The sequence below is a fragment of the Epinephelus moara genome, chromosome 7 (assembly GCF_006386435.1).
Source record: "Epinephelus moara isolate mb chromosome 7, YSFRI_EMoa_1.0, whole genome shotgun sequence".
NCBI lineage: Eukaryota > Metazoa > Chordata > Actinopteri > Perciformes > Serranidae > Epinephelus > Epinephelus moara.
The window spans coordinates 14,811,762-14,836,006 of NC_065512.1; the positions used below are offsets into that span (position 1 = coordinate 14,811,762).

A 24,245-nucleotide genomic window follows, 5' to 3' on the forward strand; every position below is an offset into this window, starting at 1 on the left:
ATGCACTTTGCTCCAGACGATCTGCGCCTGCGCAGAATGAATGCCACGTACTGGTTGACGTTGACAGTGTTGGAGGACACTTCCTGATGCTGGCACCCGGGTCTAGCTAGGCTAGCTAACAGATTTGATTTTCACGGTTTGGAGAAACCTGTGAAACACAGCGTGGTCAAGTCGTCTGATTCGGGTAAAACACTGTCTTTTGTTTAGTGTCTTCGTACACAATTTAGTGTTTTATAGCCACACAGCAGCTTCTGTGTTTCAGTGTTTGAGTGCTATGTTGCTAGCTAGCTAGCTAAATGGTTAGCTTGCTAGTTAGCAGCTACTAGTGGTAGTTCGCTACGCAGGGAGCTAACGTTAGCTCGCCCAAACAGGTGTCGAGGATGATTCATAGGAAGTTACTTACAAAAATGAACACTGCTATTCTTCTCTGGTGTCAAGGCAAGCGAGTTTTATACAATACTGTTTTAATAAAATGCTAGTTAAGCTAACGTTAGCTCCGGTAAATTAAAGGTAGCTGTTACAAGTTACACAGGAAACCGCTTTTGCCGAGCGATTGCTATAAAGTGAAAGTATAGCAAGCTATACTACTGTAGATCATGGAATTTTACAACTGGATATTACCTATGTTATTGCTTTTAATTCCACAGTCATAGTTTACCTTGTCACCATTGACAGGTCAGTGATGAAACGGCCTAGCTAACGTTAGCAGTCACTAGATAGCTGTTTATGGGCCACTGACAGATATATGACTCTGCGTTTGAGGATCTGTTACAGTCAGCTTTAGCGTCACTTCAGTGACATTTTAAATGTTTAATTCCGGTGTACCAAACGTTTTACCAAACATCAATGCATCCAGTCTCGGTAGAAATCTGTTTTATGTTGTCCCCATTTATCCTAAGTGTATGCTAAAGCGCTAGCTACCACACAATCCCTAGCATCCAGCCAATTATTCATCTGGCTAGGAAAGTCAAAGCCGTAGCATTTCTGGAATTAAATTCACAGTTGTTTTATTGTCCGGCCTAGAAAATCAGCAGGTAACGTCATAGTTAATCCAGCTGCTGACTACACACAATCAATGAGTGACGTTCATTTGTCACCAACTGATAATGAATGAATGTAAATTGCAGTTACACAGATGTAGGATTGCAACTCAAACACAATCTGTGAGGTCAACCTGTCAAGCAGACAAATAACCACACATCATATTCCTCTAAAAGATCCTATAGACATAGTTGAAAGCTTTGATATTTTGGGTCAAAGTCTGTAGTAGCATAGAGTTGTCTTTGCCACCTCACAGGATGATGTTTGACCCTTAGACTTTGCACCTCAAGTGAATCTGTGTGATACTGACACTGCAGCCGTAGGCATCGCCCTTGATTGAATTACACTATATTCAGTATAACAGACTTCAGAAGACACATCACTGCCCTGCAGGGAGAGAGGCATTAAATAGCTTCAAAGATCGAGGGAGTCCATTACATCAAGTGTTAAGTAAAGAGAAGCTCCCTCCCACTCTTTGTAATTGTCAAAGTGCCTTTCAAGGACGACATAAAGATCAGTTACAATAATGAGGAGCTGCTAATTTGAAGTTAATGACAGTGTTCTTGTTAATGCAGAAGCCACATTTTAATCACAAGTAATGACTCAAAGCAGCCACTTCCCCTGACCTATTAACCTACTAATACAGACCCAGTCATACCTGAGGCCTCAGTTTGACTTTTACTTGGCTGTTTTGATGTTATCGTTTTATTTATTCACAAAGATGGATGTACAGATTATTGTAAATAATTCAGCTGTTTTAATACTGAGCAGGGGATCATCGTCATTATTAATTTAACCACAATATAGCAGCCCTGGTGGGGTGCAGCATGTTGACTTGCAAACAGTATTGTTAGTATAGTCAGTTGCCTTGATACTATGGATACCTGACGTTATCTGTTACCTCCTTAACCAATTGTATAAATGATAGCTTTTCTTCTTTAGTAATAAACATGATTAAAGTTAGTCAAATTCAGCTGTTGCTAATTTCTCATACTCCGATAAGCCCTGATTAGCACTGAGAAAGCGTTAATGAAAGCTAGAACAACAGGCTTAGCTTGTCTGGCTTGTTCTGTAGTTGGCTGTTAAACTTACCTCTCCTCTGACCCTGTACAGTGGTGGGAGCAGAAGAGGTCGGACGGCACCATGAACGGCCAGCTGGACCTGAGCGGGAAGCTGATCATCAAAGCCCAGCTGGGCGACGACATCAGACGCATCCCCATCCACAATGAAGACATCACTTACGATGAGCTAGTGCTGATGATGCAGCGTGTCTTCAGGGGAAAGCTGCAGAGTAATGACGAGGTCACCATCAAATACAAGGATGAAGGTGAGTCAGGACACAGGCCAGCTTATTTTTTATAAACCATAAAGTTTATGATACTGATAGTACTTACTTGACCAGGTCAGTTATTCACTTGACCATGTAATTCCAATGTTGTTTAGTGTCTTAACATATTATCAAACATATTATCATCGGGTCTCTCTCTTTTACCTTTCCTAGATGATGACCTCATCACCATCTTCGACAGCTCTGACCTCTCATTTGCCATCCAGTGCAGTAGAATACTCAAACTGACTTTATTTGGTAAGATATCAAAGCATTTCCTTACTATTTCCCCTTTATAGACATAGGCAGCCATGCTGTGTGTGAATCTTGTCTTGAGGAATCCAAACTTTAAGCCTGCAGATGTCCTAAATCATGTGATAGCGTCATCATGATAAACAGCACACCAAATTGTTTCACACCAGCTGTTACAGCAGCCAGTCACTGGAGGGCAGTCCAGCTTATGTTTTACACAACAAACCTCATCTTTTCCTCTGTCCGAATGAAAGTTGCCTACACTCCCTTCTGACTAATTTAGGGAGGATTTTTTAAGTGTTTCTTAGAGATGGTTCAGCAAACAAACAAAGTAACAGGCAGTGGACTGATGTGTTAACAAAAGCCATTTGTGCCAGTTATACTGGTCCCTAATCTTAATCTTAAACATGGACCAGCCCAGCTAAATCCACAGTCAATCAGTAGCCCTGTGACTTAAGGTGTAGGTCATAAAGAATGTTTAACATTCCAACAAAACAACCAGTTAGCCTTGCCCTAATGTGTCAGGGTGAGGCCTGCTTTAAGTTATAGTGACGTTACGTTGTGTTGAGCATGCAGGTTTTGTGCAGAACTTACATACAGTACTTGCAGATAAGTTAGTATTGATTGATTAATACTTGACCAAGGTTATGATTTTGATCAATACTTAAAATGGCATTGTTTTATTACAAAACTTTAATAGAAACTTGATCTTGTCCAGACATTAGCATGTTGTTTTTTTTTAAATTTGAGCTTTTTGTGGGGTTTTCTTGTCATAAGACATTGTACTGTTAAATGGATTAAGTTTTGGTAACTTGCAGACTTTGTTGCCATGGAAGCAAAGAAGGCAGACACCAGTGCTAAATTAAAGATGACTCATATTCCATCCATTAATCAGCTGTACCCGCTTTTCCTTTGAAGTAGGGCCGGGCGAAAATCAGATCACCTTATTTTTTATTTTTTTTTACGAAATACCGTGATCGATATTGCAACAATACTTAAGGGTTGACTATTGGAGCTTTCACTAAATATTTGCACAAGATTTTTTTTTCCGACTATGTTTATTGGGTATAATTACATGTGAACTGAGCCCCCCTTTCTCTGTAACACACCTCTTGTAAAGCAAAACAGATTTACAGAACAGAAAACTACATACAGGGAGAAAGAAAGAAAAGGTCTGATGACCTGTCCAGGGTGCACCCCGCCTCTCGCCCAATGTCAGCTGAGATACGCTCCAGCCCCCCTGTGACCCTCAAGAGGATAAGTGGTTACGGAAAATGAATGAATGAATGAAACAAGACAATCATACTCAGTCCAGAGCAATATGACAAGCCATACTATTAACACATGACAAAAACAGATTCAAGGTCTTTTCTAATGCATTAGGAGTGCCAGACTGAGTCAGCCTGATTACACATGAGATTCTTAAAATAAATATTCATATGTAATGTAGTTATAATGACTTAGTGGGTAAAGGCAAATAATAGAACAGCTGTAACAGTCCGCTAAGTTCGGAAAATGACATCACTTTACTGTAACGCAGCCTTTTAAACCACGAAAAGACAACACTTGCAATATGAGGTATCCATATAGGATGATATCTAGTTTCATATCACAGTATTGATATAATATTGATATGTTGTTGAAGCTGATCCGAGTTGATATTGAATTGTACTGATCAGACATGCCATCTGGGACAGTTTTCTTTCATTCTTACTTTTCAATACATGTCCATAAAAGGCCTAATACACCACATGATCTGCGTCTGTAAATGTCAAAATACAACTTGATTTTTTTCACTGATTGTGTCTCCCAGCAGGCCGTTTCTACATTACATGTGTTTCTGTTAATGTTTATGAATTATTCTACGTCCTGTAGATGTTATTAATTTAAAGGCAGGATGATGACCTAGTGTTTGGCTAATGGATAGTCTAAATTGTGTTCCTTCCTGCCAGGAAATAAAATTCTGGTAGAGAGTCACTAGTATGGGAATATAGGCATAAATAAAAGTCAGAGCTGAGTCAACACAATATTGCTGTCAGCTGTGGAAGGCAAAACTCAAAACCACAGCACACTGTGGATGTGCATCCTACAAATTTAATAATCTTATCATGATTTGAACTTAAAATGGCCCAACGTGAATCTGTAATGACAACATGATGCTGTTTCCTGCACTCTGCTCCAACTCAGTCAGTCCTCGTGTTGCTGCTATTATTAGCCAGGGAGCTGTAAGATTTTTCTCTTTCTTACTTCCTCCTAATCAAATCTGAGTCCTGGCTCCTCATTTCGTGTCACGACCTCACGTGGACCTGATATTCGCGGACATGTGTCAAGACTCAAAACGAGCGAGAGTAGCTGGAATGTCGTGGCAGCCTGTGTCTCAGCGTAGCGCCTCATGACCCCGTGCATCTCTGTTCAGCATTATCCACTCAAACAGACAAACTTGTGTGAGAAAGGAATGTCCGGTGATCTCTTTTCTCACATCCATTTTTTTTGCAATGGAAATTTCACTCCTAGATCAATTTGTAGTAGGAAAATAAAGGTTGAAAGGAGGTAGAGCGACACATGTGGTACAGGTCACATAGGGTCAATGAGTGTGAAGGCCTCTGTGCTGTGTTTCCTGCAGTCTGACAGTGTAATAACGGAACCTATTGGTTTGATTGTTGTGCTTTTATTTCATTAAGTAATCACAACAAACCAGCACCATTTTGCTCAGCATTCCCCAACTCTATTGTCAGCTGGCAGGATGTGATAATGAAGCTATTAATTCCTCTGTCAGCCCGGCGGCTGTTGTGAATAGCTTTGTGGATTCAAGCATGTGATACATGAATCTCGGGTATTTACAGTGTGGAGCCAACAGAATTGGGACAGGTCATTATTCATAATGTCCACATACTTAGTGTAGAATTATCAGCTTTTCCAGACCAATGCACTGCAGAATTATGAGTATCCATTGTGTTTATTTTAAATTAGCAGATGTTACTGTATAATACAGTTTGTACTCATCATGACCTTATTATACATTTTGTCTGTCTACTTACCTGTAAATCATTACTTGCCAGTTGAAAAAATACAGTGTGTCCTTTGCTTCTAATGCAGCCTCAATGTTATAAGATATAGTTTGGATGTTTGGGCATGGAGTTGTCTGAGATTCTTATCCATAGTCAGTAAATTACTTACAGTAGATGGCAGTCAGCATGCCCCCAGTTTGGAGAAGCAGGCAGGAGTACCACCTTGAAAGCTCGGCAGTGCATTGCTGGGAGTTAGGGTCAGCAGGAAAATGTATTTTAGCCACTTAAAAAATCAATATCAGTCTTAGTGGACCCTATTTGAGATTATTTTCATTGCTTTACGTTGCCTTCAGACTGCCAATTCCTTTGGCACTACATTTTTTCAACTGTACAACTTCCAAAATCCTACACATGAGCAAAACTGTGCCAGATACTGTTTTACGGCGCAGGTCAACTGTTTGGGTCAGACTTTCAGCAGTTTATGGTAAAGACAACATATACAAGAACATTTTAAAAATGACTGATTGTGTCAGCAGTAATGATATGCTGTTAACTACACGCCCCCAGTTTGGAGAAGCAGGCAGGAGTACTGCCATGGATACTAAGCAAGGTACTGCTGTGGACAGGTGTTAACAGCAAAACGTTTTTTCGCCACTTACTAAAAGGCCTACTCCCCAAAAAAGCACATCAGTATCAGTCTAAGCGGGTGCTAAACTGAGAATAGTTTCACTGCTTTACCTTGTCGTCAGGCAGCCCTTTCCTTTGGCACTAGCGCAACTGTATCACACAGCAGGTCAGCTGTTTGGGTCAGATAGTGATGTTGTGCAATAAAACTGAAACTGAACTTCACTTTACTAAAGATTTCTAAGATGGTGCGAGCTTGTGTTTTAATGGGCTTTTCAAACAAAGAAATGAAAACAGCTGTGGCTAGTTACACTGAATATAGACATCAACACTCCAACCGCAAGACTGAGACCACTCAGCGTTTTGGAGTGAATGTTTTTCTCAAGAGGATTATTTGAAGCCCCTGCCAAATGAGCGAGAGAGACACTTGTAGAAGAGCACTGCTGTGCCCAGCCATCAGGTTAAATTACGCTAAAAACCTACAAATAAATGAAGCGACTAACCAGACAACCAGTAAAGTGAGAAGTTCTGGCATCCTCAGATTCACACAGATCCTGAAGATGTGTTGTAACCACATCACAGTCATGGCAGCAGTAGATCTCTAGGTCCATGAGCATGAGCTTATAGTTTACATAGTTAGCTTGTGCTCTTTCTTTGCCTCCAGTTTCAACAGAAGTTTCACCTCTCTCTTTCGGCCTGTTCAGTCTCCCTCTGCACAAGTTCTTCTCTATACTGGTTCACAAGGGTATCCTTTTATCTCCACAGTTAATGGCATATCGTCATTGCTGACATTATCAGTCATTTTTTAAATTTTCTAGTGTATATTGTCTTTTCCACAAACTGCTGAAAGTCTGATGCGAACAGCTGACCTGCGCCGTAAAACGGTGTTTGGCACAGTTGCGCTCATGTGTAGGAATTTGGAAGTTGTATGGTTGAGAAAATGTAGTGCCAAAGAATTGGCAGTCTGACAGCAAGGTAAAGCAATGAAAATATTCCCAAAATAGGGATCCACTAAGGCTGTTTTTTTTTTTTTTTAAAGGTTAATATGTTTTGCTGCTAACCCTAACTCACAGCAATGCATTGTTGAGCTTTCAAGGTGGTGCTCCTGCCTGCTTCTCCAAACCGGGGTCATGCCCACTGCCATCTACTGTAGGCAACACACTGACTATAGGGCAGTCCCGCTTCAAAAAATCCAAACTATCCCTTTAAGTCCACCTGCATCTCTGTGGTAGCATTTTCCTGCCACTTTTGGTTTGGTTTACCATCTGCTGAGCTGTTGATGCACTTCTGCACGCTCTGACCCAGATATTACTTGGAGCTCATGGCTATAACTCAGATCTAGACCATGATCTATGTCAACACGCAGTTCAAATTCACGACAACATCGCCCCAAGTGGGAAATGATCATAACTAATGAGATCCAGATTCAGTAATGGGCAAGAAAGCCCCATTAATAAAGGTATGAACCAGGGAATTGTTGTCTTCTGTGAAAGCGTTCAGGAGTGAAGTTCTATCTGTCACCCTCCTCGAGATCTAACGCACAAATGGAGACAGCTGTGCGGAGGTAGAGGAATGTCTGACTTTGTTCAGTCTCATTCCCAAAACAAATACAGATTTGTTAAATTTGCTCACTTGTCTCTTCGTCTCTCGTTATCCGCAGTGAATGGTCAGCCACGGCCTTTGGAGTCCAGTCAGGTGAAGTACCTGCGCAGGGAGCTCATTGAGCTCAGGAATAAAGTCAACAACCTCCTGGACAGCTTGGAGCCCCCCACAGAGCCTGGTTTGGCCGCTACAGCACCAGACAGTGGTAAGCACCCCACAAACGAGCACACACGTTAGATCTAAACTGACAAATCAGCCAATATTAGCTTATTGCTTATATCAGTTTGTACATGTTGGCTGCTATATATCAAGGAATTACATTGCAGAAACAAAGTTTGAAGGACTTTACTGTAGAAACTGTGTCACCTTTTAATAGTTGTCCACCAGAGAGCACCGATGAGTTGATTTTTCAGCTGTAAAGTGTCCTACTTAATATGTATCTTGGTCAAAATTTAAAAAGAAAAACTAATCTGATGGATCCATGTTAAGATTGTTTATGTTATGACAATTTATCATTGTCACATTTTCCAAAATGTAAAATATCGATATCAGGTATCAGCCTTAAAATCCAGTGTCCGTCGGCTTAAAATACGATAATAAATTTTACTCTTTGTGATTTCTGGAGTCATTTCCTACAGTGCTCATGTGCACACCTGCTCTTTGAATTGTTGAAACATGAGAACGACGTAAGCGGGATAATGTACAGCAAGCAGGTCATTATTGGAAACCAAGTCCTGACAGGGTGATACAGGACGCTCACGCAAAGTGTAGGGGTCTTGAATCGTCCTCACATAAACTAGTCGGATCCACACACAACATTCTGCCCCATTAGACAATGCCATATGTTCACACATACACACAATCCAGGTTGTTTGATTTCTCTTTGTTTGTTTTTCTAAATCACAAACTGTCTGTTAGGTCTCTTAACACCACTGATGGGAATCTCATGGCCTCTTTAACAAATAACACTTGTTCATATTCCACATGCCGGCTGCCAGAATCGTAAGATCTGTATCCCACAGGGATGCTGGCACCAGACTGAGACACTTTATAAGGGTCAGTCATTGTTAGAATAATTTAACAACTTGTTTTCACATGGAGATTTGTCTGGCGTTATGCACTGCGTTTGTAGCTTTAATTATGAACTGCGCACATACTGGTTCAGTCCAGTTTGGTTGTAGTCACACACATGCTGATCTCGTGCAGAAAAAGGCCCTTCCCGAAGCATTTATGCGAGGAACATGTGTCGTCATGTTACAGTGTGGTAGTAGGCTGCTGTAGTAAAATTGTAGTAAAAGTGATTTTGTGCTGTCGTTTACGATTCTCTCTGAGCTGTAACTTTTAATTTGGCCCTATTCTTAAAAAGTACATAATCATATTTGTGATTTGGCTGGAATCAAGGATGAGAATAAACATTGGTGATGTGTAATTTGCAGTTTGGCCTCATGCTGAGACAAACAGGTGGAGTATAATCAAGGTCTTTTATGAGGCTTTGGCAGTGTTCGTATTAAAAACCCTTAAATCGTCATACTTGTTGTGCTACACCTTTGTGTTAATGGTGTTATAACAAATCTTCTTTTACATATATATAGTTGAGTCAAAATGTTGTGTACATGCATTGCATTGTCCCCACATTTTGGCTGTGTTCAGATGGCAGGCAAATCAGATTTGTTATTTGCAAGTGATCAGGTCAGACTTGTGTGTCCATGCATCACCAACCTATGAGCATGGGTTGCTGTGGTGACAAGGTGGCATCAGTAACTACATAGCCACCCTAGTGACATGGATTTCCAACACATGAGAAATGGAGGCTAACAGCAACATTGACTGTTTTCAGCATGGAAAATGGTTATGGGTTTATTTTACAAAGTCTCAAAAAACACACCGCAGTTCAAGGCTGGATCACAAAGCTTTTGAAAGGGATACGATCACACCGGAGCCCTCGTTGGGACTGTACGAAGGTTAGCGTTAGCTTCTGGGCAAATTTAAGCCAGTCTCTGTCATGCAGGATTGAAATCGCATTTCAGACCACCTCCAAATGTGGTTTGGATCCATGTTGCAAAAATTGCATTTCATGTGGTTTCTTGCTGTCTAGACTTTCTAAAATCAGTCTGGGTGTGCCAAAACACGAATTTGGGCTGGCGGTCTGAACAAGGCCGGTGTCTTCTTCTCTGCTGCTTTTTCATCTCTGCTGTGGCTGTTGTTTCTAGAATCAGTGGATGGACGTGAAGGCAAAGTGGTGGTGGCGGACCCCACAATTAAACAGGCCACTCCGGTCAGTGCAGCCAGCATGTCCGCCTTCGACCCGTTAAAAAACCAGGACGAGGTCAGCAAGAATGTTATCTCCGCTTTTGGCCTGAGCGAGGACCAGGCCCCAGGTATTGCACCCTATCCAACCCTACCCAATCCATATTGGTTATGTTTCAATGTATAGCTATCATGTAAATAATTCCCATCTCCTCTGTGCCATCTGAGTAGCTCCCCCAGCGGTTGCACCAGAAGAGCGCTCAGGAACCCCTGACAGCATTGCCTCCTCCTCGTCTGCAGCCCCCCAGCCAGTGGTGCCCCCCCAACCACAGGCACCCTATGCTGGAGTACAGCAGGGACCCCCAGCCGGCATGGACGGTAAGACCTGTGCACACACTTACAATATCCTCCAAGAAATCCTATATACACACATGCCATATTTATTACAGCGCAACTGGTGACTATTCAAACAGACACACACTGAGGCATATTTGTGTGGAAAGAATGCATTATGGGATAATATCCTAATGACCACAGGGAGGAGGAGATCCTGCAGTATGGGTGGTTAAGCAATTACATTCTCTTTTACAGTGGTGCCGTTATGTGGGATGTTTTTCCAATATTATCACCAATATAGCCTCGTAAAAATGTCACCCCCTGTTGTTTAGCAAGTTTGAATGTGTTGCCCTAAACGACTAGTTCGAGCTCTTTCGTTTTCCGATGAGTACTTCTGCCTGGGATGGGATCTTATAAACCTGAGGTAGGAAGAATAAAAATAAAAACGTATCCCCTGACGAGTCTTTGCGGGTATGATTTGATTTACAGGCCAGGTAATTACTCTTAGGGCTATATTTTGGCCAGGAAAAAAAACTGGCAGGCTGTTTTCACAGCGGTGTCTTGACCTCTAACCTCAAGATATCCGAATGAAGAAGGGTTTTATTGGTAATGGGATTCCCCTCTTTACCGACATGCCTACTTTATGCTGGTCCCGTGCAGTTTTTGGCGAAAACATGCAGTTTTTGTGCACGCAGTATAAATGTGATATATTTGCCTACTCTAAAAATGTTGTTTTAAAATAGTTATGGTGTGCCTAAACAGTCTTGTTATTGACTAAACTGGGTATGACTGGAAAGCTGAGACTCTTGTGGATTCAATGAGCCTAGTTTTATTCATGTGTGATGATGATAGCCCCCACAGTAGTGATTTCATTGCAGTGAGACCATTTTTGAAACTTGACATCACTGTATAAAGTGACCTATTGTAACCTCTAGGATTATCACAGCCTCATGGAACTTTACAAACACAAACTACAGGCCCCAGACATTCAAAGGATGCATGGCTTTATATGCAGGTATATTGACAATAAGGGAGTTAAGAGACACATTTAAGCATGGGAATGGCCGTTATTTACTTCTATCATAATGTTCTAAGTCCTCACACACTCTAAACTTTTAAAGTTTGAATAGGCACCTAACCAAAACACATTTATCACTGATTTATGACTAGGAAAACGTAACACAAAGTGCTAAACTGCAACTCAAATTAATCGTCAGGTTCCCTGCTTTCAGATGATGTATATCACGTCTATGTGGTATATACTGTTGACCTGCTATCTCCATAAATATCCCCTGCCCCCCTATACAAAAGAAAAAAGAAATGCATCAGTGATGGGTCTCAGAGAGTTCAAACCAGGGGTGTCAAACTCATTGTAGTTCATCAACCACATACGTCTGTGCGCCGTGCCAGTAAAACCATTACATAATAACCCATAAATAACAACCCCTTCAAAATGTTCCCTTTTTTGTGTAAAAAGAATACAAGTACGTTCTGAAAATGTTCAAAACAAATGATGAACAGCCTGCGATATCCTTAGAAAACTATGTACAAATACAACAGTCCATCTGCTACTCACTTTTATTAAATGTGCATTTTTTTCATAATGTTCCACTCCCACTAAAGTGGAAGCTGTTGGAGAAGCAGGTTGAGTCATCCCCTGCCTGACAATCCATATACAAATCTGAAGTTTTGTCAGTGCCTTAGTGACAGGGCTCCACCCATGTTGATTTAAGATTGAATTTTGATACAGATTGTTTTGTACTGAAGCTGTTGGTTGACAATATCTTGCACAAAGTTAAATATCTTTAAATGTGACCACAGTATGTATTTTTTTATTATTTTTAGAGAGCTGTATTGTGGTCAGGGTGGAAAAGCCTCTGAGGCAGCATTTTACATGAAGTATCTACTCGCTGTTTAAATTGCTCCAGAAACCTGGCACCTCTTAGCCTTAATAAGTGCATCAATATTAGGTGTACAAAGTCATCTAGTGGGCCGGATTGGACCCTGTGGCCGGCCAGTTCTGGCCCCTGGGCCGTTTGTTTGTCGCCCTGGTTTAAACATTCTTCATCAGTAGTATTGGTTCTTGCAGTAGATGTAAAGGCTAGTTCACATTACACGATTGTCACCCCGATCATACCTGGCAACGTGTGTTTCTGTCATCGAGAGTCTCGCCAACTGCGTTACGACCTGTGTGTGCACACTACAAGATTTCTCCACCGAGCCCTCGCCGACAGAGCCCCAGATAACGCGGTGACATCACCAAACTACGTTTTTTAACTTGGACACGACACATCGTAAAGGCATGGATATTCTTCCCAGTGTTGAATCAGATCTGCCTCCAGGGCCTGGGTCCAAACACAACGTGCACCCCGTGATCCTGTGGACGCCGCCATTGTTGTTGTTGCTTGCTGACTTGACTCAGTGTTGCCAGATCTTGGGAGAGAAACAAGCAACCAGGGCTACGGAAACAAGCCCAAAAGAAGCAACGGATATATATAGAGAAAGGCGACGTTTAGAGAGCAAGCCCAAGGATATATATAGAGAAAGGCGACGTTTAGAGAGCAAGCCCAAATAAGCAACTCCACTTTAGGAACAAGCCCAGATAAAAGCAACCCGACTACCAATATTTGTAAGCGACTTTACAAAAAAAAAGCCCAAAGTCGCGACTAATAAGCGGACCTGGCAACCCTGCGGCTTGTCCTCCTCATTTCTTCCGTCCTCCTGCGTGCTGACGTGGGACGTGTCCCGCCTCTCATTGGCTGATGCTCTTTGTCAGTCGTGTCAGACTTCTGCAGTTTTCTAGCATGCCAGATATCCAGTCCCAGTCACAGACGAGGGGGCGACTTGTTTGCAGGCTTGTTCACACATGAGGACTCGTCGTGGCAGACTATCTGCCAACTCACCTCCGACCCAAGGTGACTCTCAAGATCTTCTGCGACGTCAAAATCGCTTTGAAAATCGTGTAATGTGAACTAGGCTTAACACTCCACCACCCAGACAGATATGTTACTCCCCTCTCAGGTTGCTGTGCATCGTCTCAGAGTCGTGGTCCACTCACACAGTACAGCAGTAAAAACCATAAAAAGAAATCAAAATCTATGACAGTAAAACGTATAAAATTATAGACACTGAAGTATTATAATTTTTTATGTTCGTATGAGTTTATTCCTGTCAGTACAGCACATTCACACAGGCTCGTTATGCAAAATGACCCCCTTTCCTTTTCTTCATAACTGTGACTAAAGGATTTACTCCAAGACTATGAGCAGTCACCGCTGCAGTCGTCATCATCCTGCTGTGTGTGAGAAGTAATTTCATGCCTCGCTTGACTGTGTCCACTCTGAAAACAATTACACGATCAAATATAATTTCATATTTGTGTAACAGACTCGGATCAAAGAATACACCAGACCCTGCTATGCTACCTTTGTTTAGTTAGCTGTGTTGTTTTATTCCTGACTAGATTACAGATCTAATATCCTGTCAGCAATTAGATTAGATGAAATGTTAACAGAGTGGTAGAGTATTGTTTTGTTATGAGGAGAGCAAACTCCAAAGAAAATGTAAAAATTAAAGCAAATACTTCAGTTAGAGGAACATATTGAGGAGGAAAATAGTTAGGATGAGTTCACAGACTTGTTGACAGTTTGCTGCATGTTCTATTAGCACGTGCATGTTCCTTGTTTTGGGGGAATCACATCCCTCCTGCTGTTGCAGCAGAAAAGATACTTGAGTCTCACCACTGTGGAATCTTAATCAACACTCTGTAAACAAGAGTATCCTTGGATTTGGGGTTTATCTTACTCAGCAGAGACTTTATCAAAGCCCTCCCCTGTGTGCGATCTTTAACACGGACCAACCCAAGGCCAGGATGAAGATAAATGAACAAAGGATGTGGCAGCGTGTTGGCAAAAACAAACCAGACTTATTTTACTTAATTCTCAGCACAATACCATTCTGGGAAATCATCCTCTGTGCCAATCTTGTGTGTCCATTTCCCTTATCCAACTATGTCTGTTAGCATGAGGGAATTCTCTGGCTGTTTCTCGTGTTGTTATGAAGAAAGGCCCAGACAGGTGCAGCCACAGAGGTTAGGCATATTGTATTGTTTACGCTGTTAGTGGACCAGATTGTTTTCAGCTTGTGGTTTGGCCCCGCTGGATTTGGAGACCACTGGAGCAAAGGAGATGCCTCCTCCTTGCACCCTGTGAGAGCTGGAGCATGTTCACGGAGCGGTCACACTGCTGACTCTTGACTGACCACACCTGCAACACAGAGGATCAGCTCACATGTGGTATAACTTCCATTTAACTGGTGGTTTGTGGTTTGGCCTGGTGGCGCTGCAGAGCCTGGCCATAGGGCTCAATAAGAGTTTAGTTGATCCAGATGAAGACTTGTTCAGTCAGGGGGTTTACCAGCTGGTGTACTGAAGGGATGCTTGTGCTCATTGGAGCTGTGGGGGTATATTGGATAAAAAAATGTTTGAGAACAACTGGTTCAGGTCAAGGACTGGGTGTAGGCAGCTAGAACGAACATTGCGTATGAAGTGGTTACCCTGTTATGACCGAAGAATCCAAAAACAGGTCATAGGGGTCTGTGTTTAGTTTTAGTTGATTCAAAACACACATTAAACTTTTTTTTTTTTTTTTATATACTTTATTAATCCCCCTGAGAGGAAATTCAATTTTTTCACTCCGTTGTCATTAACACACAGGTCCAAACGACACACACATGCACAAACAGGACCTATACATGCACAAAGTGGAGAGATGTCAGAGTGAGGGGGCTGCCTTGGTCAGGTGCCCCGAGGGGTTCGGGGGTTCGGTGCCTTGCTCAAGGGTACCTCAGCAGTGCCCAGGAGGTGAACTGGCACCTCTCCAGCCACCAGTCCACGCTCCATATTTGGTCCGGATGGGGACTCGAATAGGCGACCCTCCGGTTCCCAACCCAAGTCCCTATGGGACGGACTTGGGTTGGACTGAGCTACTGCTGCCCATGGCTTAATATCGACGATTTCAAACACAAGTACACAAATCAGCTTTTTTATAACTGACAGCATTCATAGACAAAGAACTTGTCTTTATCTGGACACATTTTCCCCACAAATACATCATGCTAATGTTATTAGCACAAGACTATGGTATTTTACGTTGTATAAATTAGCCGAGTGGCTAGCAAACTTTTCCTCTTCTCATATGAAGCCAGGGACAACAGCAACATTTAACAAAGGTAACGTTACAAAATTCAGGTCCATTACAACTCACAAGGTTCACTGACAAAACAACGGTGTTCTACTAAACACGTTCTTCCAAACAAATACAACATGCTAACGTTATTAGCACAAGCCTATGGCATTTTAAATTGTATAAATTAGCCTAGCGACATGCAGAGATTTCCTCAGCTCATATGAAGCCAGGATAAATCACACACAAGATTTAAAATGCTATATTTGTGGAGGCTTTATTGTCTTCACAATTTATTGTTTCTTATCTGTGAAATTAAAGTAAATACAAGCTGCGTTTCCACGGAGGGAAATGGTTTCAGCTTACAAAAATAGACAGGAGGTCTGCGTCGCTGCGACGTGTAGTTACATTTCTGGGGAGGTGCACGTCAGGCTACGGCGTAGGGTACAGCGTCGATTTCGATGCAGAAGTATGAATCCCTGCGATAGATTGTTGTTACAGTCTGTAAATAGTTCCATTTATAACTGAACTAAAAGTGAAACTCATCTGTTCTCTCTTCAAAGCCAGTCTCCATTGACACAAAGTAATTTTGACTCGATAGGAGCTGCTGGTCTTTCACTGCCTCCTTCAGTTAGTTTGTTTGTGTAATTGTGTGACTTTGGTGTTTGAGAGCGAGAGTTCGGATTCCTCAATAAAACACAGACCCCTATAACTTCAGTTTACCAAGAATTTTATCTGTTTTTGCCTTCTTGATTCACCAGAGGCAAGCAGGAAATACAAAGTTTTCTTTACGAGTTCAATGTAACACAGGATGAGTAATTGATACACAAATGTATATGTTTGGGGGGTTGCAGCTTTCCTGACCTGAAGCTGCACTTTGACCTCACTATGCAGGCAAAAAACGTAATTTCCCCACTGAGATCAGTGAAGTTTTGTAATCACACACATTGGCAGCTCTTGCTAGATACCGTCTTGTAATCCTGTAGCAGGTCATTCGATACATCTCGAAACCTGATGTGGCAACGGACAGTCCATCCATTCCTTACAGTTTCCCTTCTTCGTCTCTTTTCTGACTTCCAATTCTGCAGATGGTTGGCACACACAGACAATGAACTAGATCCTGCCCAGCCTCCTCTCCCACTCGACCCTTTCCTCACATTATTGCCTTCTCTGGCTGCAGACTGTTTGTCAGTATGACAGCCTCGAGGCAAATCAGAACAGCCAGTCAATGCACGAGAATTTATAAAAGGCAATACATGAGATTGGATGCCAACTGAGCATGTGTGGCCTTTTAAAGCTAGCCTTAAGCTCACATTTCAGTGCAAGCCCAGTTTACTTGGTACCATAAGAATGCTGCTAACAAGATCCATAAGCAGATGGTACAGATTTCAACCTGTTGTCTGTCAGATGCTGACAGACCCTTGGCAATAATTAACATCTGTGCAAGACAGAGAGAAACTGTAAACACGTGTTTGCAGCAACTGCTCACATATTTGCTCGAGGCTCTTTATCAGATGGGCAGACATGCGTTTGGTGTGATATGTTTATTTAAAAATAGGACCTTGTTCTCATGACTCCATCTTGAGGCATGCTAAGAGTGCAGCAGAACTACAGCCAAATGCGTCTTTGTTCCAATGAACATAATTTTCCCAACTTGTGGTTTTCTGCTGAAGCACTGCAGCTCTGTCTTTAGTGAGCCTCCAGTCATTTCTTTGTCCCGTGAGCGCTCAGCAGGCTCGTAGCTGACCTCTTGGCTACACCGGAGTGAAATGAACTCCCCAGGCCAAAGGGTCTGACGGCGCCACATCCTTCCATCATTCTTATATAACACCCCTGATGGATTACAGACCGGGGAGAACAGGAGGAGATGCCAATTTAACACACATGCCTTCTCATACAATGAAGACCGTGATGTTCATGTTAAAGGTGCTGTCAGTGAGATAACAGATGGTTGCCACATCACTACAGTGCTTATAAAAAGACACTGAAGAGGTACATTGTTTCAAGCTAAATATTTAGTTGTCAAGTGTCTAGCAATGCAAGTAATATGACTTGTTTTCTGACTGCTGGTTCATTGAGCTTCAGCTGCAAAGACTTCTTCAGGACAATAATTCAGTGGTTACTGTGCTTCTTTCAGCCATGTTACACTGCCTGTTGTAGGCCGTAATGTCACGCCAATATTCCACCTCGCTTTTCTAGATGTAAAGTACGGTCTCGGAATGGGGGGACAGAGTTTTTTCACCTTTAACCCTTTGAAACCTGAGCAAATTGGCTTAATTTCTTTCAAGAACATGGAAATAAACTTGAGAAGAGATGACCCAAAAATTAGCAAAAAATTAGTAAAAAGTACAAGAAAATTACCTAAAAATATATATATATATATACATATATATATATATATATATATATATATATATATAAATATATATATATATATATAAATAAATAAAAAATAAAAAAGAACAGTACAAAAACACAAATAAATAATGAAATGATTTGAATTAAAAAGTAAAAAAAAAAAAAAAAAACATTCTGTCATATAATTTTCGTGATAATTATAAATATAGCTTATTTTTAATAATTTTCCTAATCTACTAATGTCTTGCCAAGTTGCTCATTGCCTTTTTCCCCATGTGTTGCAAAGAAATCAAATCCATTTGCTCAGTGTTCAGTGGTTTAAATGCTTGTGAAAGGCTTCTGAACTCTGTGCAAGAAAAGTGATGTCAAGGTTTCTAAGGGTTAAGTTGGCAGCGGAGGCAGTAACAGTCCCGAATCAACGCACGTGTAAAAAGGACAGACGGCAGGACAGGATGGGTGTGACTTTTTGACGAAATGCTAGGTGTACGACCCACCACTGGGAGATTTAAAAAGCAGCTAGCAGCAGTTAGCAGCTAACTCAAAGAAAAACAACAGCAGCTGAAAGTGTCCATAAGCTCCTTACCCTTTGAATGGAGGATGAGATCAACCATCATGTAACAGGAATGGGAAATGGTTGTTATTCCCATATTATACCATCCATCGTTACTGTTTAGAAAGCGCTGTTGACGCATATGTTATATGTCACACTACAGGCCGACACTCTGTTTTATATATACATATATATAGTTATAAAGCAAAGGTGGCATTATGAAGGGACTCCATAGCGGCTCTCTTGCACATTTTCTGTGTAAAAAGGGCTTTTGCGGGGCGCTGGTGGCTTAGTGGTAGAGCAGGCGCCCCATGTACAAGGCTGTTGCCGCAGCGGCCCGGGTTTGACTCCAGCATGTGGCCCTTTGCTGCATGTCACTCCCTCTCTCTCTCCCCCCTTCACGCTCATCTGTCCTATCAATTAAAGGCTTAAAAATGCGCAAAAAATATCTTTAAAAAAAAAAAAAAAAACCAAAAAAAAAAAAAAGGCTTTTGAATTATTGGATACAAAAAAACAGGGTTACTTCTGTGTGCATTAAATTTCCCTGACAGTACATAATTTAATAGGAGTCTCTTTTCAGCTTCGCTTTGTTGAGACTCTCAAGGATTGTAAAGTGTTATGTCAGCCCTCCCAAAGAGTGGAAAATCAGCACCAGTTTTACCAGCGCTTGAAAAACCAGTGAACCCTGGTGCGGCCCTTTTTCATTATGCCCTCTCTCTTTGTGTACTTTTTATGTGTCGTCACACCGATTTATATGCCAGGCAGGAGATTTGGGAGAAAAATTTGGGCCTTGTTAAGGGAGAACACCAGTTTGCCAAGTCTTTGCTTGTCTGCCGAACAGTCAGGCGTTCAATGGAAAACTTGATGAGCAAAGTTAAAATAACAAGGAAAAATAGTTTCCATGTTTTTCAGATGTAGAAAAGATGTGCGACAGCATCACTGTCAAGAAAGATACTACTGATTACTTATCATGCTTTTCAAACGTGTTAATAAGTATTAAGATGCTGCAGGTGTCTTTTGATATAAAGAGGCCTTTTAAGGCACAACACCGAGACGACCGGAGCTGTCGAGATAGTGGTGTCCATCCTACACATGTGCACGTATGTAGTGTGGACCGGTGAAGTCATTGTTAATAAAAGTGCAGCAGGAAGTCACTGTCTGCAAAAAAAGACATGTCTGCTGGTGCAGAGGACGACTCCTCCTTGTCTGTGTCTGTGTGCCTATAGTACCTTGATAGTCGACACATATGACAACCTCAGTTTTGATCCTTAACTTTGTGTATATGTGTGTTTGTGTCTACCCGGGCACCTGTCTGCTGTTCTCTAGCTCGAAGACAAATTTTACTGTAAAGTCCCACAGAGAGAGACGTCTGTGGGTACTGGGCTTTTAGCTACAAATAGTTGTATCAAAGCGGTTGCAGCTGTTTTTACTGAAGCAGTCGTGTGTTATTCTGTCCAGATGCACAGGTGTTTCCTTGAAGATACAGAGACCCCATTTACACTTACTTACTTAATGCATCACAGATCGCTGTCTGATGGCAAAAAAAGCTGTAAATGCAACCAAGACGCATTCGTGAAGATGAATTTACCATCCCATTGAACTCAAGACAGATGTTAAGAGGGTATAAATACAACTGTCTCTCCAAGACGTATACACAATCTCATTCCTCCCAACTGTAACTACAAAAATACGTGGTTTATGTAAGAGCCTTGACAGCAGGCCGCTTATCAAGGCAGACCAGCCTGCCGGTCAGTTCTGATTACAAATAGATCAAATTTGATACCTGATGAAAAAACACTGCACTTACCTGTTGGCAAAATGTAGATTAATTTAACTCCTGTAATAACAGTGCTCCCACAGAAAACCTACCTCTGCACAGGACCACATATCCTTTATATTTACTCACAGTGCTTGAATCTTAAATTTGGTTATAGATGATCTAGAAAAGGTCTTCAAAAGCATTAAATGAAGTGTCTGATACCTGTGGACACCCTGAATAGCCAATCACAACATGCGTTATTGATGATTAAAGCCCTCCTTCATATATACTGCTCTTGTTGAAGGCTTGTATATGATTAGACTACTTTTGTAATAGAGCAAAAACATATTTTGTGGCAAATGAACATATGTAGAGAGAATATTAGCCCAGGGAAATATCTGGCCTCCTAAAAGTAGCATTGGAAAAAAAAAGCACACACAATTGTAAAGAACGCTCTGTATTGGATAGTTGTTAGCCAGCTATCTGCTGTTACCACCTGTTGACTGTTAATTAAAGTTCTGAAATCCGGAAGGCAGATTTGGCATTTACCAAACAGCTTCACATGTGTGCTGCCACTTTGGAGTAGGACTGACATTGATTAGACTTGACCCTGACTCATGTAGGGATGGGCGATAAGGAGAAAATCAAATATGAAGATATTTCTGACCAAATATTTCTACTGGACTGTTGGTGCTTTCCCTAAATATTTACACAATGAGATTTTTGATACATAATCATCTGTAATGTGGATATAATAACTAAGTGGGTAAAGGCAAATAACAGTCTGGTAAGTTCAGAAAATTACTTCACTTTACTGTAACGCAGCCTGTAAAACCAGACTAACGCAACATTTACGATGTTACAATATACAAAATCTAAGACGATATTTAGTCTCATGTCATGATATCAATATAATATCGTTCTATTGCTCATCCCTGGATTCATGTGTGGCCAAGTGTTAACTGAAGTGTATTAAATTACGTCTGGATAGAAGACATTTGAAAGTGTAAATAGGGCCATAGATTTAATAAATAATCACTCAATTAGATATTAGATATCTTGTTGCCTCACAGCGACTTAGATCCTTAGACTCTGTCTGTGAATGAGTACGGTGACATTTTATTTATGCATGCACCCTCCTCATTTCTCATAGCCTTGATTCAGTATACCATGCATCTCTACGTTTTATTACAAATGCAAAGTCACTCATTCATCACTGCATTCTTTATGATTTGGTGGGTTGGACGTCACTGACCACTCACAGACAACAGCACTGGTATATTTTTATCTGTAAAGCAATATTGGGCAAACTTCCAGCCTACCTCTGCACCCTTCTGTGTGTCAGCTCTGGTAGTTACCAGCTACGCTTATCCAAGTGGTTGCTTTTTATATCCATTGATGAATTTAAGGGCATCATACAGAATGTGGTGACAGACGTGTGCTTGTTTTTCTTGAGAGGCCACTGTGTTTGATTAGTTGTTGTTTTATTGTGGATTTTTGTGTTATATTTTGTATTTCTTGCATTTTAAATGTGCTCTTATTGGCTGCTACCTCACTTGTAAAAGAGATTTTCAGTCTCAATGGGACTTCCTGGTTAGAGGTTAACTAAATAAAAAATAAAATAAAAAGATCCTTCTTTTTTCCATGCCTCTGCACCAGCGATAGCCGCAGCCAGAGGCATTACGTTTTGGCATTGTCTGCCCATCCCATTCTCATGAGCGCAATATCTCAAGAACACCTTGAGGAAATTTTTGTCAAATATTGGCACAAACGTCCACTTGGACTCAACGATGAACTGATTCAATTTTAGAGGTCAAAGTCAAGGTCACTGTTACTTCATCTGTGTCATTCTCATGAAAATGAATGCAATATCTCAGGAACACTTTGAGGGAATTTCTTCAAATTTGGCGTCAGTGTCCACTTGGACTCAGTCATGAACTGATTAGAATTTGATGGTCAAAGGTCAAGGTTACTGTGACCTCACAAAACATGTTTTTTGGTCAAAATTCAAGAATTCATACACAAATTATGACATAATTTCTCAGATGTCTAATAGAATAAAAATGATGACATTTTATACCCAAAAGGTCAAAGGTCAACTTCACTGTGACATCATAATATTCAGCAAAAAAAACTTTTCCTGCCATTACTCGACATCATAACTCAGGAACAGCAGGTGACACGTTTTGATCAAATGCTGTCTCGGTGACTTTAATCTTGTGTGTCCACTTTGAAGCTCTGCTGGTTGTATAGATCCTCTCTGCTGTCGGAGGGAAGATGTGTGTGAAGCATCCATGTTTTAGAATGTGTAGCTTTGCGGCAGCATTCATGTTTGAAGCATTGTCTGCTGTGATGGCAACATATGAGCCTGGACAGACATTGATGTAAACTGTTACTGCAGCGTGGAGGCATACAGTACAATCACAGGACAATACTTCTAGTCTTGGTTCTATCTGTGTACTGATATGTGCTGACAGTTCTTGTCTCTCTCTCTTCAGGTCAGGTGTATCAGCAGTACCAGGCTCCAGGTGGATACCCGCCACAGCAGCCAGGTGCCCCACCTCAGCAGCAGCAGTACGGTATGCAGTACTCTGGTAAGATTTAAAATGGTCAGGGTTTGACAAGACAAAAGGTAGCTGCTGTGCTGTGAAATAAGGTGCTCTTTTTCATCTCTAGCATGAATTAAATACGCTCCTTCCCTCCTCTGTCTCTGCAGGATACAGCTCTCAGCCCGGAGCCCCTCAGCCTGGCCCACCACAGCCTCAGCCGCAGCAGCAGTTTCAGAACTACGCTCCTCCCTCCTCCCAGGCTCCAGCCTCCGGTCCAGCTCCAGCTCCAGGCTTCCAGGGTGGCCAGCAGCAGCCCCATCCATCTCAGGGAGCCCAGCAGTATCCACCAGGAGCCTTCAACCCCCAAAACTATACCTCCCAGGCCTCCCAGCCTGCAAACTACAGCCTGCCACCCAGCTCCCAGCCCGCCTCAGGGTACCAACCCCGCCCAGGATACACCCCGCCTCCAGGCAACACTGTCACCCCTCCACCAGGAGCTGCTAACCCGTATGCCCGTAACCGCCCCCCTTACGGTCAGGGCTACACTCAGCCAGGCCCTGGGTACCGGTAAAAGAGGATAGCGGATATTACTGACCCCCCCCCCCCCCCTCCCGTGTGTGTCTCCAACTGTTTGGAGAGGGTGCAGGAAACATGGTTTACTGCTCTGCATCCCCCCAGTACAAATATCAAATCCAGATATGAAACAAGCAACCCCCCCCCCCCCCCCCCCCACACCAGTCTGATGGTTAGTGTTTGTATGCTGTCTCTTCAACACACCACTCTGCCCTGACCCTGGTGTATTCTCCTTGTGTTACTTTCCTCTCTTCTTCAGTCACCTCCACCTCTGTCTGCTCTGCCCTCTCGTGTCTGTAAAATGTAACCAGTCTGTATGCACACACCTGGGAGACCAAAACAGGCTGTTGCACAAACTGTTTGTTCTTTTCCTGGTAACGCTTCATTTTGCGAGTGAGATCAGCATCTGCATTCTGCATTTGTGTGTCGATGACAAACATCTCAGCCGCTTGTGTTGAGTCTACTATGTCTGGATGCATTTATAAGACACTACCTTAATGAAAAGTAACCCCCCTTTGTCGTTTTGTTTTGTTGTTTTCTTGATTTGATCAATTTCACCACCGTGTCGGTATTAATGATGTGTCAATGAAACTGCTCCGTGTTGGGAACACTAGCTAAGTGATGGCTTATGGGAGGTGTAGATCCCAGTGTCATGAAGAAGACTTCTTTTGTTTAGCTAATTATATCATCTCCAGTAAGGCTTGCTATTCCTCTCTTTATCTTTCTCTTATCACTGGTTTTTACTAATAAATCAACTCCACCCTCAAGTGAGATTAGTTGTTCATGTATAAACTGTAACATTTTTTTTCTTGAACCTAATAAATGATTAAGACCCA

The 24,245-nt window shown here is 41.8% G+C and overlaps 1 protein-coding gene across 2 annotated transcripts; it reads left to right on the top strand.

Moving 5' to 3' along the window:
- Window positions 1–32: 32 nt before the first annotated feature.
- Window positions 33–24,245, top strand: tfg (trafficking from ER to golgi regulator). Of its 2 annotated transcripts, none has more exons than XM_050048213.1 (8): window positions 33–184; window positions 2,155–2,368; window positions 2,543–2,626; window positions 7,913–8,059; window positions 10,065–10,232; window positions 10,333–10,479; window positions 22,786–22,866; window positions 23,004–24,245. In XM_050048213.1, exons 2-8 carry the CDS (start codon window positions 2,185–2,187, stop codon window positions 23,405–23,407), a joined length of 1,215 nt encoding a protein of 404 aa, XP_049904170.1. In that variant the 5' UTR covers window positions 33–184; window positions 2,155–2,184; the 3' UTR covers window positions 23,408–24,245. The 2 variants fall into 2 exon arrangements, with proteins under 2 accessions (XP_049904170.1, XP_049904169.1); XM_050048212.1 differs by having other exon boundaries at window positions 34–184; window positions 22,786–22,881.

What these genes read in the sequence shown, in the direction of transcription:
- tfg (XM_050048212.1), top strand. Translation starts at nt 2,185, where the DNA reads ATGAACGGCCAGCTGGACCTGAGCGGGAAGCTGATCATCAAAGCCCAG. An exon ending in CGCTACAGCACCAGACAGTG is followed by an intron (nt 8,060 to 10,064) that starts GTAAGCACCCCA and finishes TGTTGTTTCTAG; the next exon opens with AATCAGTGGATGGACGTGAA. An exon ending in ACCCCCAGCCGGCATGGACG is followed by an intron (nt 10,480 to 22,785) that starts GTAAGACCTGTG and finishes CTCTCTCTTCAG; the next exon opens with GTCAGGTGTATCAGCAGTAC.